The following is a 15,478-nucleotide window of genomic DNA, read 5'->3' on the forward strand; positions in this document are numbered from 1 at the left end:
TGAATGAATGCATAATTGAATCAGAATGCGTAATTAGGCCTCGAGCTGTAGTCGAAATTGCCTTTCAGGCCTCTAGAGCTTTAATCGAAGTCGCATTTCTCTTTGAATTTTTGTGGCCGTAAATCCGCCGCCTGCCGCTATGTTGGGGTTGGATGTCGGTCTCGTAAGGTTTTTCGGGCAGCTGCGCAGAAGGCGACTGTGCATTCGGCTTTGGACGGACGTGAGTGAGTGAGGAGGCAGGCGAATTATGTATTAAGATTGTTATTCCTAGGGGGCTCCATCCCCTGCTCACTTTGCTCACCCACCCCTGGGTTTGGTTTACCGGATATACAATTTAAAGTGATTGTTATTTTCATGGGAATTGTTACATATGCATTATTTTCACTTTTACTTTAAAACAATATTTGTCCTTTATTTCCTGCCCCGGGTGTGGTTAAATCTCTTTCTCGCAGGACTTATAATGCTGCTCGCGTTGTCAAGGGGGGGTCTGAACACACGCTAAAGAGATGCGATCGGTTCAGCTGCTGGCCAGCTGTGTGTTGTGCTTGTCATACTTTGTGTCAATCACTTAAAAGCCTGTACAGCAACTGTCCTTTGCCACTTCGCGTCTCTGCCACAAACGTTCTGAAGGAGGAGTTGGGTGTTAGGGCTGAACGCACACTGGCTTGCTGCTGGCAAGCTGCGTGTTCTGTTTGTCGTTGTTTTAAGAGCTGGGAGCACCTGAAATGTGTCTGCCAAAAGCATTCCAACAACTGCTAGGTTAGATGTCAGTGAACTTGTTTTAAATTGTTTGTAAGTAGGGTGTGACATGCAAAGGTCACCGCCTCACGGGTTTTGCTTTCTAAGGTTGCAATGTCTAGTCTTGTGTGTCTTCAAAGTGTCTCTCTGAGATGATCTGGTCTCGATCGCTTCGCTCAACCCCCCCAGAGGCACGCTATGGTCCTGCCACTTTGAGTCTCTCGCAATAGCGTTGTGAAGTGGGGGAGCTGCACGCACGCTAAGCAGTCTTCATCTACACAAACATGTTCGGCACCACGATTAGCTGAAGATCGATCAGCGGATGCTGGTACCTCACTTTCGTTTTCGATCTCGATCTCTAGATCACTTGTGACAGGTCAGAGTCCAATTCAGCGATAATATACAAAACATCGTCCTCGGAGTAGTTTGCTTTGTGTGTTTATTTCGATCTCTCGCCAGATGTCGATACCATTTTTGTCGTTGTTTGCTCTTCACTGCTCCCGCAAGTGCAGGGAATCTCAGTCAAACCAATGAAGCTAACTTTCCTTCTAGCAAAGAGAGTTGAACTAAAACATAATGGCAGGTTTTATCACCATTTGCAGTTGCTTACTACTCTCAACCCCTCCCTGCCGACAAAAGTCGACATCCGCCCTGAAAGAGTTAAAGAAAAACATGGATTAAACGATTTTATATATATATATCTATCTATCTATATATATATATATATATATATATATATATATATAAAATCCAACATCAGTCTGTCTGTATGTTTGTCCACTTTTCATGAGAGAACTACTTAACAGATTTAGATCAGGTTATTAGGGATTTAGATTTGGGGTTATTTTCTGTAATTTGCTTGAACATTCCAGTCTTCTCTCATCGTGCTAAATATCAGAGTTCGTTTGCGGTACCGATTTATTTGCACGAATCCGAGAGACGCAGCAGGCCAAGGGGAGGGGCCCTCCTCACTCACACGCCAGCCTCGGGGCATTCCTTACATTCGCTTAGCTAGCAAACGAGAGAACTACTTAACGGATTTAGATCAGACTTTTTTCTAGAATTTGCTTGAACATTCTGGTTAATTTTGTGACTTCTCTCATCGCACTAAGAATCATAGTTTACTTACAGGAGTAATATATTCGCACTAATCCGAGACACAGGCTGTGGGCTTAGGGGAGCGGGAAGTGTGATGTCAGGAGTAGGGAGCCGGGCAGGGCCCGTCTCACTGTCCTGTTTCACTCCTACAAGGGTGAAGCCACGGGGAGACAGCTAATATAATATATATATAGTCAGACGTGTGGACCAAAGTAGTGTCTTCAAGGCTCTTTTCAGTAACGAGGGTACGGGATAGAAGGGTGACACAGTTGTTGACGTCACTCCCTCTTTATTTTCTGCTTACCGAAAGGAGGGTGTCCTTAAGGGAGAACTCAAAAAGAACTCATGGAAGTCCTGCTCCATATGTCTCATTGGCCCACAGACAGAAAGTCGCAGTTCATTGCAGTCAGTACAGTGGATTGAGAAAGTATTCAGACCCCTTCACTTTCTGTGCACTTTATTATGTTGTAGATTTCATTTTAAATGGATAAATTTGCCAGTTTTGCTCATCAGTCTACACTCAGTAACCCATAATGACAAAGTGGAGGCACGCTTTCAGAAAGACTTACAAATTTAATAAAAATCAAAAGCTGAAATCTCTCAGAAATAAAGTGTGCAGAAAGTGAAGGGGTCTGAATGCTTTCTGCATGCACTGTAAATCCTATACACAGAGCAGAACGACACTGACAATCGTTTCCTACCACCGCCATTAAATGGGACCATGGGGGCAATGCCTTGGACCTCAAACTCAGCAATAATGTTATATATAAACGTCTATGCGTAAAACAGTGTGTGTCTGTCTGTCCGGCCCAGAAATGCGCGAAGAAAGCAACTCTGTCACCAATGTGAAACCACTGCCGCTGATATACAATGGAGGTGAGCACGTCGGCAAAAGGAAACCGACGAGTAGCCGCTAATCCACAACCGATGCGATTGACTGACTGAAGTGCCAGAATCCATGGTTTCTTGGCTTTTTACAGGCCGGGCTTATACAGCTAGTATAAAATAATATACAGTTTATAAAATAAAACGAAGAGCCAAAAAATTGTGGCAAGTATAAAACAAGACTTTCAACAAGACTTTGTGATCATAGCTTTCTACAGCTTACAGCTGGGTGCCATCATGTGCAAGTCTGGAATCGTCAATACTTGTCAGGTCAAGTTGTCAAGGTCTTGAGAGCAGCAGCTAAATCACTGAAGCATGAAGGTGGCAAAACTGCAAGAGCTTTATTATATCAAACTAAATCAAAGGCACAACCCAGGGGATCTTGTTAAAATCAAAGTGGTTATTTATTTTTAATCTGCCCTCTAGAATAAAAGCTGAAAGGCAATGAAAGACTTGATGTGCCTCTACAGAATGAAAGAGCCTTATGCTAGTAAAGTTAGTAGCATTTTATTCTTCTATATAGTGTCAAAACAGTATTCATAATTATACACAACTTAATAATATGTGTTATATCGAATAATGCACATGGTGTTAAGAGGTGTATTCAGGTTACCACATCAAATAAATTAATGTGCAAATCAATGAAGACATACATTCTACTGTGATTTTCAGCTAAATACGTCTTTTTGTTCCGTCTATCCAAATTCAGGTTTCACGATTTATGTTTGCCGCATTAACAAAAGAAATACTGGAGGTAGTTAACAGATATCAGGTTAATGCTGCATCAGTGAATAAAAGAAATGGAGAGTGAAATGTCAGAAAACTGCTTTCAGGATGTTTTAGTGCTCTAAAAGAAAATGTTGAGCAGTATTCTGAGCTCAACCTGACAGAGATTACTGGAACCTTCTAAACATACAGTACTGACATAGGAATGCACCCCAAGACGTGTTAGGAATTGTTTTAAAACATTTTAAAGCAGATAATATACTGGTCTGTGCAATCACTGCTCAATTTAAGGGGAGTATTGGAGGACCACCCCCTTTTTAAAAATATGATTTATAGCAATAGTCAAGTCGGAAGCTACTTTACATCTATAGTATAATGTTATTTTTTATGGAGAAAAGCAATTACAAATGGGAAAAAGGTGAAAATATAACACAAAGGTGTAATACTAACTCCCATGCAAAATGCTGTCTAGCTCTAGGTACTGTATGTGGTTTCCAGTCTGAAGATCAAACCGAATATTGAGCTTCAGTTATCGAGTGAGCACCAGAATATGGCCAATAATTAAGGCTATTCGAAGTATAGTTTTACATGGATCTCATGTAGAAGACAGGCAATTCCAAGAAAAACAAGATATGTATGATTAAAATCTCCTTTAATCACAAAGGCACACATTTTGAGAGGGAGGCTTGAATAGCACAAGCAGTGGGTAATGTGGCAGAGCAGCTAAGATACCGGACCCCAATCCACAGTCCATTCCACTAATTTACTGTACTGTGTGACTCTGATCAAGTCACCTAACCTGCCAGTGCTCTGGCTGTTAGAACTAAGGAATCACTTTCTATAAATGTGAAATGCTTTTTCACCAAGGAAAGATGTTATATGTAATGTTTAATAGGCTAGTGGGTTACAAGTTAGACTGCCACTTCTACCTCCTTCTCAGATTTGGCCTCAGTGGGCGACTAATTGTTCTCTGATCATTAGCCAAGTCACAAGGTTTTTGATTTTTTTAGTAATTATTGGCGTGTATTTAAGGGAGGTTGTTGTTTTTTGTTATATTATAAAATACAAATATATATAAAAAAGCAAACTTTCCCTCTTGAGACAAATAAAATACAATCTATCTATCTATCTATCTATCTATCTATCTATCTATCTATCTATCTATCTATCTATCTATCTATCTATCTATCTATCATATAGTGCCTTTCACTATCTATCTATCTATTATATAGTGCCTTTCACTATCTATCTATTATATAGTGCCTTTCACATCAATCTATCTATCATATAGTGACTTTCACATCTATCTATCTATCTATCTATCTATCTATCTATCTATCTATCTATCTATCTATCTATCTATCTATCTATCTATCTATCTATCTATCTATCTATCTTAGTGCCTTTATATCTATCTATCTATATATATTATACAGTGATGTTCACATCTATCTATCTATAGTGCCTTTATATCTATCTATCTGTCTATCTATATATATATATATATATACACTAGACATTAAGCCCGTTACAATAACGGGCGCTAGAACAGTAGTCCATAAACATTAGTAGGAACAGTCTATATTAAATGGCAAGGGACCTTTTACCTCATTAAATTTTTTCCGTAAAATGCCTGTAATTTTCTCTGACAGTAATACTGGCTTTGCTGTCCGTAATATGCGTTTAATTTTCTGTCACAACAGTGGGCAATCAGCAGATTTTCCCCAGCAACTGATTTAATGTGCGCGAAAATAAATCTACTTTTAAAAGTCATTGTATTGTAATATCATAATATCTATCTATCATATAGTGACTTTCATATTTCTCTCTCTCTCTATCTATTATATAGTGCCTTTGACTCTATCTATCTTAGTTCTCAAATTGTATAAATATTAAAACAGCTACACCATATCATATTTGTTAATGCCTATGTATATATTCTATTTAAAGTCAAATCACTTTCTAACCCCCTTAATCTAAACATATCCCAGCTAGCAGAGGGCAGAAACAAACCGTGGACAAGGGCCTAGTCCATCACAAGACAAACACACAATTTATTAAGGAATTAATTTATTATTGTCGTTCCAACATCCATATGCAGAAATGAGATTCAGTACTCTGGTCCTGATGATTAAGCAGTGCCCACAATAACCCCTTACGTAGCCCCTTCACCTTCAAAGCTTCATGATAAAGGTATTAAAGATAAAACACAATAAAACAGAACAAAATAACATTTAGCATTGCTAATTCACATTCATTCAAGCTGCATGTCTATAGACAGTGGGATGAAACCCGCGTTGCCACAGATAGAACATGTAAACGTCATGTAGTCAGTACTGTATGTTTAGAAGGTTCCAGTAATCTTTGCCAGATTGAGCTCAGAATACCAGTCAACATTTTTATTTAGAGCACTAAAACATCCTGAAAGGAGTTTTCTGACATCTTACTGTTTCTTTTATTCACTGCATGCAGCATTAACCCTATTAAGTACCTATTTCTTTTGGCAATAAAACTTGAATTTGGATAGACAAAACAAAAATGTATTTAGTTGAAAATAACCATAGAGTGTATGTCTTCACTGATTTGCCCATTCAGTCATTCATAGGTTCCCGAACCCTGATCTACTTACTAGGTGGCAGCAGCGTTACCATTGCGCCACCATTGGATCAAAGTAACATAAAATAAAATTTGGTTGAGAAGCACAAGAGAACACAATAAATGGTGGGAAAGTGAGTCAAAAGCAACAAGTCTAAATCCCTTAAAGGTCTACAGTTGTGTATGTGCCCCATAAACATGGCAAAGCAACCAAAAGACATCGCAAGTTAGAACAGTAGAACTATTATAAAATAGAAAAATAGAAAAAACATTACAGGCAATGAAAATTAAACATATGCCTATGGTACACGAGACTGTACACATGCTACAGTTTTTTAAAAATCTGTGTTTTACATAAGGCACAAAAGAAAAAAACAGCCACTCATCATCATCATCATCAGCCGCCACTGAACTGTGACCTAACCAAGCATAAGGTTACTGTATATGTTTAAATCGCAGTCACTAATTTATAGTGTTTGGTAGACTGCTTCACCTGTCAGTGCTCTCATTTTGCTAATATGATATTATTCATTCTAACTTGTGTTGGTAAAACAACTTAAGTTGGTAGGAGTTCACTATAGAAATACAGGATATAAAATAAATTGGATCATGGCTTCTGTTCTGTTAGTTAATTGAGTGAGTAAATGCACTCTGGTGTTTTGCGATTATCTTTAGTATGAAGTATTTGAAACAGTCAAACAATTCACACTTGTTTATACAAATACTCATCCATTGCTCAGTAATTTGGCAACTGCCGAAATGGAGGAGCTAATTTAGTTTCTTTTCATGTTTGTTTTTCCTTTGTCATCTGTATTTAAAGCTGTTCTGTATCTACTTCCTGACTGCTAAACAAGAAGCCTTCCTTGACCAAAATCTGCCCCCTGATTTAGGAACAGTAGCATCCTGACTGGGGACAAAGATCCCCTAATATCAGCATTGCAGAGTTGATAAAGAGCTAAAATTCCTGTGCACATCTGCTAATCAGTTCTGGTCACGCAGGAAGCTCGGCAGGACTTAAGAATCCTTCACTATGTCCTCAGATGGTGGTCTTTTGATCACCAGTGCCAGAAGACACTGCAGATCTGGTAGCCAAGAACAGGAAAAGCTACTTATGGTATTTGAAGATATATTACACAATGGGTAATAAATGGATTAGGAGAGTGAAGAGGGGTCTTTAAAATAAATTGTTGCTGTGATCAAAATAAAAGAAATATCCATTCATCTTCAGCACCAATAAAGTTTAGGGCATCTGAGCACTAAGCAGGTTAGGTAACACATTTATTGTCATTGAAAACAGGATCACTAAGGTTTTTAAAGCACACTGAATATTTGAACACTATCCCAAGTTGCATTACTCAATATCTATAAAAGTGAAGAACTCCATTTGTGTTCAGAGTGAAACAATTGTAGAAACTGAACAGGCAGTTTGGTTCTCAGTTCAACATCATAGAAAGTGACCCTCATGTCTCTCTTGTCAAAACCTCCTTGTAAAGAGAAAGTGTCGGGGCAATACAATAGAGCTATGTTTATAGTCAAAGGAGAGGGAAATATTTAACGTTATCCCCTTCCCTTCACAAAACTGTGAGTTAAAATGAGAAAGATGAGAGCAATGGGGTGAAATTAAGAAAGGGACAATTTAGTTGCTTTACACAAGGAGCGGTTCTCAACTCTAGAGTCTACTATTATCAAATCTTAGGGTAGCAGGAATGATGGGAATGAAAGTGGTACATTTGTTAGCACTGCCTAATAGATTCAGTATCGTGGGGTCAAATAATGCATTTGGGCTTTACTAGTATCAGGCTTAGGCTACTCCACTAGTTTCCCTTGCACTTCTCCAAAAGCCTTTGGTTTAGATATAGCGGTAATTCCAAATAGGACCCCGTTTGGGACTGGTAACTTGTTATTTTCTGCTTCACCATGATCCTGAACTGGATTAAATGGTGCTGAGGATGTTATAAAGATGTGTGGATCATGTGCAAGAACAGAAATGACCTGTTGGCTAGGGTTCTTCCACTTCCAAACCACTCTCCCTTCAGGCAAGATTGGTGTCCAAAATGAGCACATTGTGTATATAAATTAATTTGTCTTTTGAAGTTTAGAGTATTAAATTGAACATTACATACAATGCATCCGGAAAGTATTCACAGCACATCACTTTTTCCACATTTTGTTATGTTATAGCCTTATTCCAAAATGGATTAAATTCATTTTTTTCCTCAGAATTCTACACACAACACCCCATAATGACAACGTGAAAAAAGTTTACTTGAGGTTTTTGCAAATTTATTAAAAATAAAAAAACTGAGAAATCCCATGTCCATAAGTATTCACAGCCTTTGCTCAATACTTTGTCGTTGCATCTTTGGCAGCAATTACAGCCTCAAGTCTTTTTGAATATGATGCCACAAGCTTGGCACACCTATCCTTGGCCAGTTTCGCCCATTCCTCTTTGCAGCACCTCTCAAGCTCCATCAGGTTGGATGGGAAGTGTCGGTGCACAGCCATTTTAAGATCTCTCCAGAGATGTTCAATGGGATTCAAGTCTGGGCTCTGGCTGGGCCACTCAAGGACATTCACAGAGTTGTCCTGAAGCCACTCCTTTGATATCTTGGCTGTGTGCTTAGGGTCGTTGGCCTGCTGAAAGATGAACCGTTGCCCCCAGTCTGAGGTCAAGAGCGCTCTGGAGCAGGTTTTCATCCAGGATGTCTCTGTACATTGCTTCAGTCATCTTTCCTTTTATCCTGACTAGTCTCCCAGTCCCTGCCGCTGAAAAAACATCCCCACAGCATGATGCTGCCACCACCATGCTTCACTGTAGGGATGGTGCCAGGTTTCCTCCAAATGTGACGCCTGGCATTCACACCAAAGAGTTCAATCTTTGTCTCATCAGACCAGAGAATTTTCTTTCTCATGGTCTGAGAGTCCTTCAGGTGCCTTTTGGCAAACTCCAGGCGGGCTGCCATGTGCCTTTTACTAAGGAGTGGCTTCCGTCTGGCCACTCTACCATACAGGCCTGATTGGTGGATTGCTGCCGAGATGGTTGTCCTTCTGGAAGGTTCTCCTTTCTCCACAGAGGACCTCTGACAGAGTGAACATCGGGTTCTTGGTCACCTCCCTGATTAAGGCCCTTCTCCCCCGATCGCTCAGTTTAGATGGCCGGCCAGCTCTAGGAAGAGTCCTGGTGGTTTCGAACTTCTTCCACTTACGGATGATGGAGGCCACTGTGCTCATTGGGACCTTCAAAGCAGCAGAAATTTTTCTGTAACCTTCCTCAGATATGTGCCTCGAGATAATCCTGTCTCGGAGGTCTACAGACAATTCCTTTGACTTCATGCTTGGTTTGTGCTCTGACATGAACTGTCAGCTGTGGGACCTTCTATAGACAGGTGTGTGCCTTTCCAAATCATGTCCAGTCAACTGAATTTACCACAGGTGGACTCCAATGAAGCTGCAGAAACATCTCAAGGATGATCAGAGGAAACAGGATGCACCTGAGCTCAATTTTGAGCTTCACGGCAAAGGCTGTGAATACTTATGTACATGTGCTTTCTCAATTTTTTAATTTTTAATAAATTTGCAAAAACCTCAAGTAAACTTTTTTCATGTTGTCATTATGGGGTGTTGTGTGTAGAATTCTGAGGAAAAAAATGAATTTAATCCATTTTGGAATAAGGCTGTAACATAACAAAATGTGGAAACAGTGATGCGCTGTGAATACTTTCCGGATGCACTGTATGACGGTATGATCATTGTTTAATATTGCAATGCTCAAGGACACATGTCACTCATGAAGCAGTTCCATCCAAAATGAGTCTCCTACTGAATTCTTCCAAACTGTGTTGTTACTCTAAAATCTTCAATGAAAACCCTCAACAGACTCAACAAACCAAAAGGCCCCACATTGGTAAAAATAAACTTTGTCCAGTAATGTAATTATAAACTGTTTTATAGACTGGCAATTAATTACACCATGACAAGGAAGACAAATGTCAGTGAAGAGTACACAGTGCAAAATTTCAACAAACACCGTGCACCATAAGGTTTTGCTTCTCTGCCTGACACACAAAAACAAAAACTATTTAAAATGATGTTTCAATAGTACCTAATTAATTACATAAACTTGTTACACCATGACACCATAGTAGAAATAACTAGTGTTTCTCATATTTAGGCTTCTGAATCCTGTTGATTAAACAGATGCCAGGACTCCAGCAGGTATATTTACCTTTGCACTTGTATCCTTGTTTGATTATACCCCACAGCTGAAAAAGAAGAGATAAAGATGTCAGTGTGACAAGGAAAGCCGGAAGGAAAGTGATTTCATGAGGGAGGAAGTGGCCATGGCAGCCTGCTGCACAAACAGGATGTAGTGCCTTATAACGCCCATCCTGGTTGTTAAGCCACGTCACTGTAGTGAGACGCTAGGGTCTGCTTCTGTTTCACTCTTATAAATCTGTCAGAGGTTAATCTTAAGAAAAATGAATTCAGGCAGTTTGGTTTAGTTATTAATCATCTGACTCTTTTACAATCAAAGTGCACATTTATATAAATGTGACAATGAATATATATTGGTAGCTGTTATTTCTGTTCATTATTATTCAAGGGTGGAGTGACCACCTGACCTTCGACATGCACCCCAAGGCCTGGAACAGAAAAATTTCCAGCTGTTTATTGGCTGCTACCTGTTTGAAAATAATTCCTGGAAATAAAAGGAATTTGCCAATGGAATACTTTGAAATCAAAACATAATTATCTGGTAGAATGTAAAACTATAACTTGTAAAATAAGGTTTATGCTCACTTTTTGTACCTTTCATGTTAGCTCTAGGTAGTGAGGCCTTATGACTAAAGACCTGGACATAAAAGTACCAGGCTCCCTGAGGCATGTAAGCTGTTTGCACTCTAATTGTAGGATGTAATGGATGAACGGGAGTCCAGATGGAGGTAGAGCCTGTTCCTGTAACCTGGATGAGAGGCCAACTCATGGGATGGTACCGGACAGGTGATTGAAAGATGCAGCCGGATGGATATCCTGGTGGGGATGGATGGGAATATCTTACTTGGCCAGGAGGCCAGTATAATGGAAAGACACTGCAGGGGCATCCCAGTCAAGATGGTTAGTGTTCTATTTCCCAGTTGGGAGTCCAGGATGAGAGAAAGGAACTGAATGGACAACCTCCTGTGCTTATGTCACCCCACCCCATACATTGAAGGGCAGCATCCCTTCTGGCGAGCCCCTGTTTAGATACCTGCAGGGCAGCATGGCCCGGTGTGCTGGCCCTGTGTGGGTTTGCATGCTAGTGTGCCCTCTCAAGCACAGCAGCTGGTATGTTCAGGTTTACTTCATGCCTTTCACACACTGCTGCCAGGATAGGCTCCAGCCTTTTACCATCCTACTGGATGAAGCAGGCTCAGAAAAAAGCATGATAACCCAGAATGGAGTTGGAAGATGTACAACATTCAATTTAACATGCATTGGACTGTAAGTCTTTTTAAATATTGCAGATGACTTCTCGGTAGGGCAGAATTTCTAAAATGGTAGTGTAACTAGGGGGGCAAGCAGGGGGGCTTTGGTGCCAACCCCCAGTTGCGGCCAGAATATTAGTAAAATCTGTAAATGTACAAAAGAAAAATTATTATTTATTGGAGTGAAAATCACAAAATTCTATAAATATGTAAAATAAAAATTAATTATTATTTAATGGAGTTAAAATCATGAAATGAGAATAAAATATTTACTCTCTTACCGATTGGAGTATTCCTGTTAAACTGAGGTCCACTATGCTCGATGAATATTTACTAAATAAATTTGTTTTAACTGACAAAAGCCACGACTTTCTTGATATTTTAATTTATAATTTAAAAACAGAATAAGAATCTGAAAATCTAACAATATCACATTAAAGTTTGATAAACTCTGAAAAGAATGATACCAAACATATATATGTACTGTAGGTTCTAGAATAAGCCTGATTTAAAGAGTGACAAAAATATAACATAAGAACTTTTAGGCTTAGGATTTTATATATATAGAGTGGATAAATAAAATGGCTGTAGCAAAGATAAACATATACATGAGAACAAGTTAGAAAATGAATGCATGATGTTATATTTAGTTGCACGTGGGGACTTCATTAACTGTTTTAAAAGCTGAATAATATTTGTTTTTATTTCTTCCCTGCCACCTGCACAGCTCTGCTGGCATTTCAATAACGTGTATTGGTGATGTTTCGCTGTCAGAAGTGGATATTGGACAATTAAAAGAGGAAAATATACAAGTTTCAATAACGTCTCTCAAGGAAAATTTCAAACTGTAAATTAATCAGTGACGGACGCCATACATACTGTTTATCTGTTTTAAAATTGACAATTATTTAAATTTGCCAATGCTTTTAAAAGGATTTTTTTTAATTTGTGATGTTTGTACAACATGCTTTACTCAACATATCTCAACAAAAACTGAACTTTCCTAATACAATTCCTTGAAGAATAAGTATACTACATTTCAACAACATGTGTCTAGTGGGAGAGGAATTGTTTCATATAGATAGATAGTCACGATGATGATGGTAGGGGGTTTCGCATTTTAAGTCAATATACCTATATCAAGGTAGGTGCCAAAACTTAATGTGATCTATTCTACCTTGACATACTGCAAAAATATGAAATGGGAGCTTTTGAGACCTTGATAGTCAATGTAGGCCAAAGAAACATTTACGAGCCATGAAGGGACTAGTAGACTAACACAAACTGTGAGAAGAGACGATTCTGAAAACAGTCAGAACTGGTCCTATTCAAAGGAGTGACATGTCATTGGAGTGACATAACAAAGGAGTGAAACCTCAGATATAAATTTCAAAGGAGTGACGACCATCCAACCAACCATCCAAGTGGTAGCAACGATTTTTTTGGCGAGCGTACCTCCAGTTATGTGTGGTAGGTGACTCCAATAAAATGTCACTTCTTTAATACAGTATTTATGTCACTCTGTTGTTATGTCAGTCCTATGAAGTGTCACTCCTTCGATACAGACCCGTCAGAACACATTTTATTTTCTAAAACTGAAGCTTGGCTTGGTTCTAGAAAGTACCCCACAATAAAAAGACTAACAGTGGGGTTCTAAAACTGTTGTCACAGTTTGTCATTGAGTATGTCAGATTTACTGACAGCAGTTGCTGATCTCGTCATTGGACCACGTCAATTTACACGGCTGAAAATTGCTAATTACGTGACTGTCTGCTGACTTTTAGCACAATCATGGTTGCCCTTTTTTCTATATTACCAACAGCAGGCCTCCTTACAGAGCCAGTGCTATAGAAAGGGTTAACAGTTATAGCAGATTCAGCCACAATCCTGCCCTTTTCTTTCTGTTTTCCAATATGTCGTGGTGCATAAAACACGAGACATCAGACAGACGAGCTTCACTTTTGTTTGCGGGGATTAAAACACCCATGTTCCTTATTCCTCATTGCTGTATTATATGAATTGTACTAATGGATGAGCATTCATTGGTTCTCGGCTCTCATATACACTCAATTGCCACTATGACAAGAGACAAAACCAAACCTGTTTGATTTTGTCGGACTGAGTAGTGGACTAGATGGAGTGAGTTGCTGGATATGTCGCATTGTATAACAGAGTTCACAGAAATGTGCCACCGACTGCCTCTGACTTGCTAAGGTTATGTAAATGAGAGCCATATCTGAAAATTGTTGGAAAAATCATCTAATATCAAATGGCCTTAAATGAACTAGTAGGCCTTGAACCCATTATTTTCTATGTATTCTGAATCCTTGGCATATGATTTTTCCAAACACTTCTGTTTAATTTTGTGGCTACTCTTCATAAAAATTGTTTACTTAGGTAGCAATATTAAAATCATTTAGATGATTGCAGTCCACCTAATTTAATTAACCTAATGCTTTCAGAAAGACAAAGTTGCTACTTTCAACTATGTTCTCCGTAAGAATATCATTTTGCCTAAACCATTCAGTGATTAAAGTTTTGTGTGAATCATTTAGAGGAAATAAGAATGTACGTACAAATCCGGCACAGTGCTCACAGAACGTGGGCTTCAGATATGACACCTCTTGGAAATTGTGTACAAAGCCGGGTCCCATCTTGCACTGCAGCTGAGAATTTGCTCTCAGAAAGTAAGCTATCATTTCATCCTTGCTGATGAGACCATCCCTGCCAAATACAACACAAGTTAGTTGTTTGTTTACTTACAGATTTGCAGTTTATCTTCTGTTTAATTTCAGAACCACAAGTATGCTTCTATAAACATTCAAAATACAAAATGAGAAAAACAATAAAAATAAACATGTATATGCAGCTTGGAAACCATCAGCCAGCCAGGTGTGTGGCCAGTCAACCAATCAAACAGCCAATTCACAAATCGATCATTCACTCAACCACCTTGCAAACTGACCAAGCCGTCCACTTATCAATGAACATTTCAATCACCAACATCCCCAACAGTCAGACTATCTAATCTATATATATAAAAGCCAAATACCACTGAGTCACTCATCACGAAATCTCCCAAACCGTGAGGACTTGGGACTTTAAATTTGGAATGTAGTTTACCCTCGGCCCATAGGTGCTCGCTAAGAAACGGTTTTAAAAATTTCGTGGTCCAAGTGCGTTCTGTCTGTATGTCTGTCCTCTTTTCACAAGAGAATTATGTAACGGATTTAGATCTAGTTGTTTTCTATAATTTGCGACTTTTCTCATCACGCTAAGTACCAGAGTTCGCTTGCGGTACCGATGTATTTATGCAAATCCAAGAGAGTGGCTGTGGGCCGAGAGCAGGAGGGCACGGCCTTCCTCATTCACTCGCCAGCCTCTGTTTGAGTTGGTCTACGTCTCGCCATGTGTTTGAGTGCACCTTGCCTCCTCTTAGCTAGCGATACCTGTTTGTTCAGCAGACATTATCATCTACAGATTGTTAAGGAGTGACATTTGATGTTTTTGAGAGAGAGAGAGAGAGATCAGAACTACGTGTGTTTTAGAGGGTAGCTGCTAATTGCCAAAGATATCACGGCCATGTGCTTTTCTCCCCACGTGGATATTGTCTCCCGTCAGAGCTGAACACGATCAGATATAGTGTCAACATCTATTGATTTTTAAAGCTTGTCCTGTTTCATTACTATGTGGGTGCAGCCACAGGGTACAGCTATCTTATATATAAAGCAGAATGTAACAGTGTATGTTATCATCCAGTTGACGCTTATTAGCCACAAGGGGGCGACAGAGAGCTCCAGACACAGCAATACAGTCCACAATATAAGAATACTAGCAAAATACCCGCGCTTCGCAGCGGAGAAGTAGTGTGTTAAAGAGGTTATGAAAAAAAAAGGAAACATTTAAAAAATAACGTAACACGATTGTCAATGTAATTGTGTTGTCATTGTTATGAGTGTTGCTGTGTTTTA

General features: G+C 39.2%; 1 protein-coding gene across 1 annotated transcript in view; it reads right to left on the reverse strand.

The window, feature by feature from the left end:
* Positions 1 to 15,478, reverse strand: part of rasgrp3 (RAS guanyl releasing protein 3 (calcium and DAG-regulated)) — a 104,158-nt gene that overhangs the window by 10,657 nt on the left and 78,023 nt on the right. The window contains exons 13-14 of the mRNA XM_028820653.2: positions 14,084 to 14,231; positions 10,268 to 10,304 (exon numbers count right to left, since the gene is read on the reverse strand). Coding sequence (XP_028676486.2) covers positions 10,268 to 10,304; positions 14,084 to 14,231 — 185 coding nt within the window. The remainder of the gene's footprint in view (positions 1 to 10,267; positions 10,305 to 14,083; positions 14,232 to 15,478) is intronic.

Source organism: Erpetoichthys calabaricus, chromosome 15 (genome assembly GCF_900747795.2).
Source record: "Erpetoichthys calabaricus chromosome 15, fErpCal1.3, whole genome shotgun sequence".
NCBI classification, from domain to species: domain Eukaryota; kingdom Metazoa; phylum Chordata; class Cladistia; order Polypteriformes; family Polypteridae; genus Erpetoichthys; species Erpetoichthys calabaricus.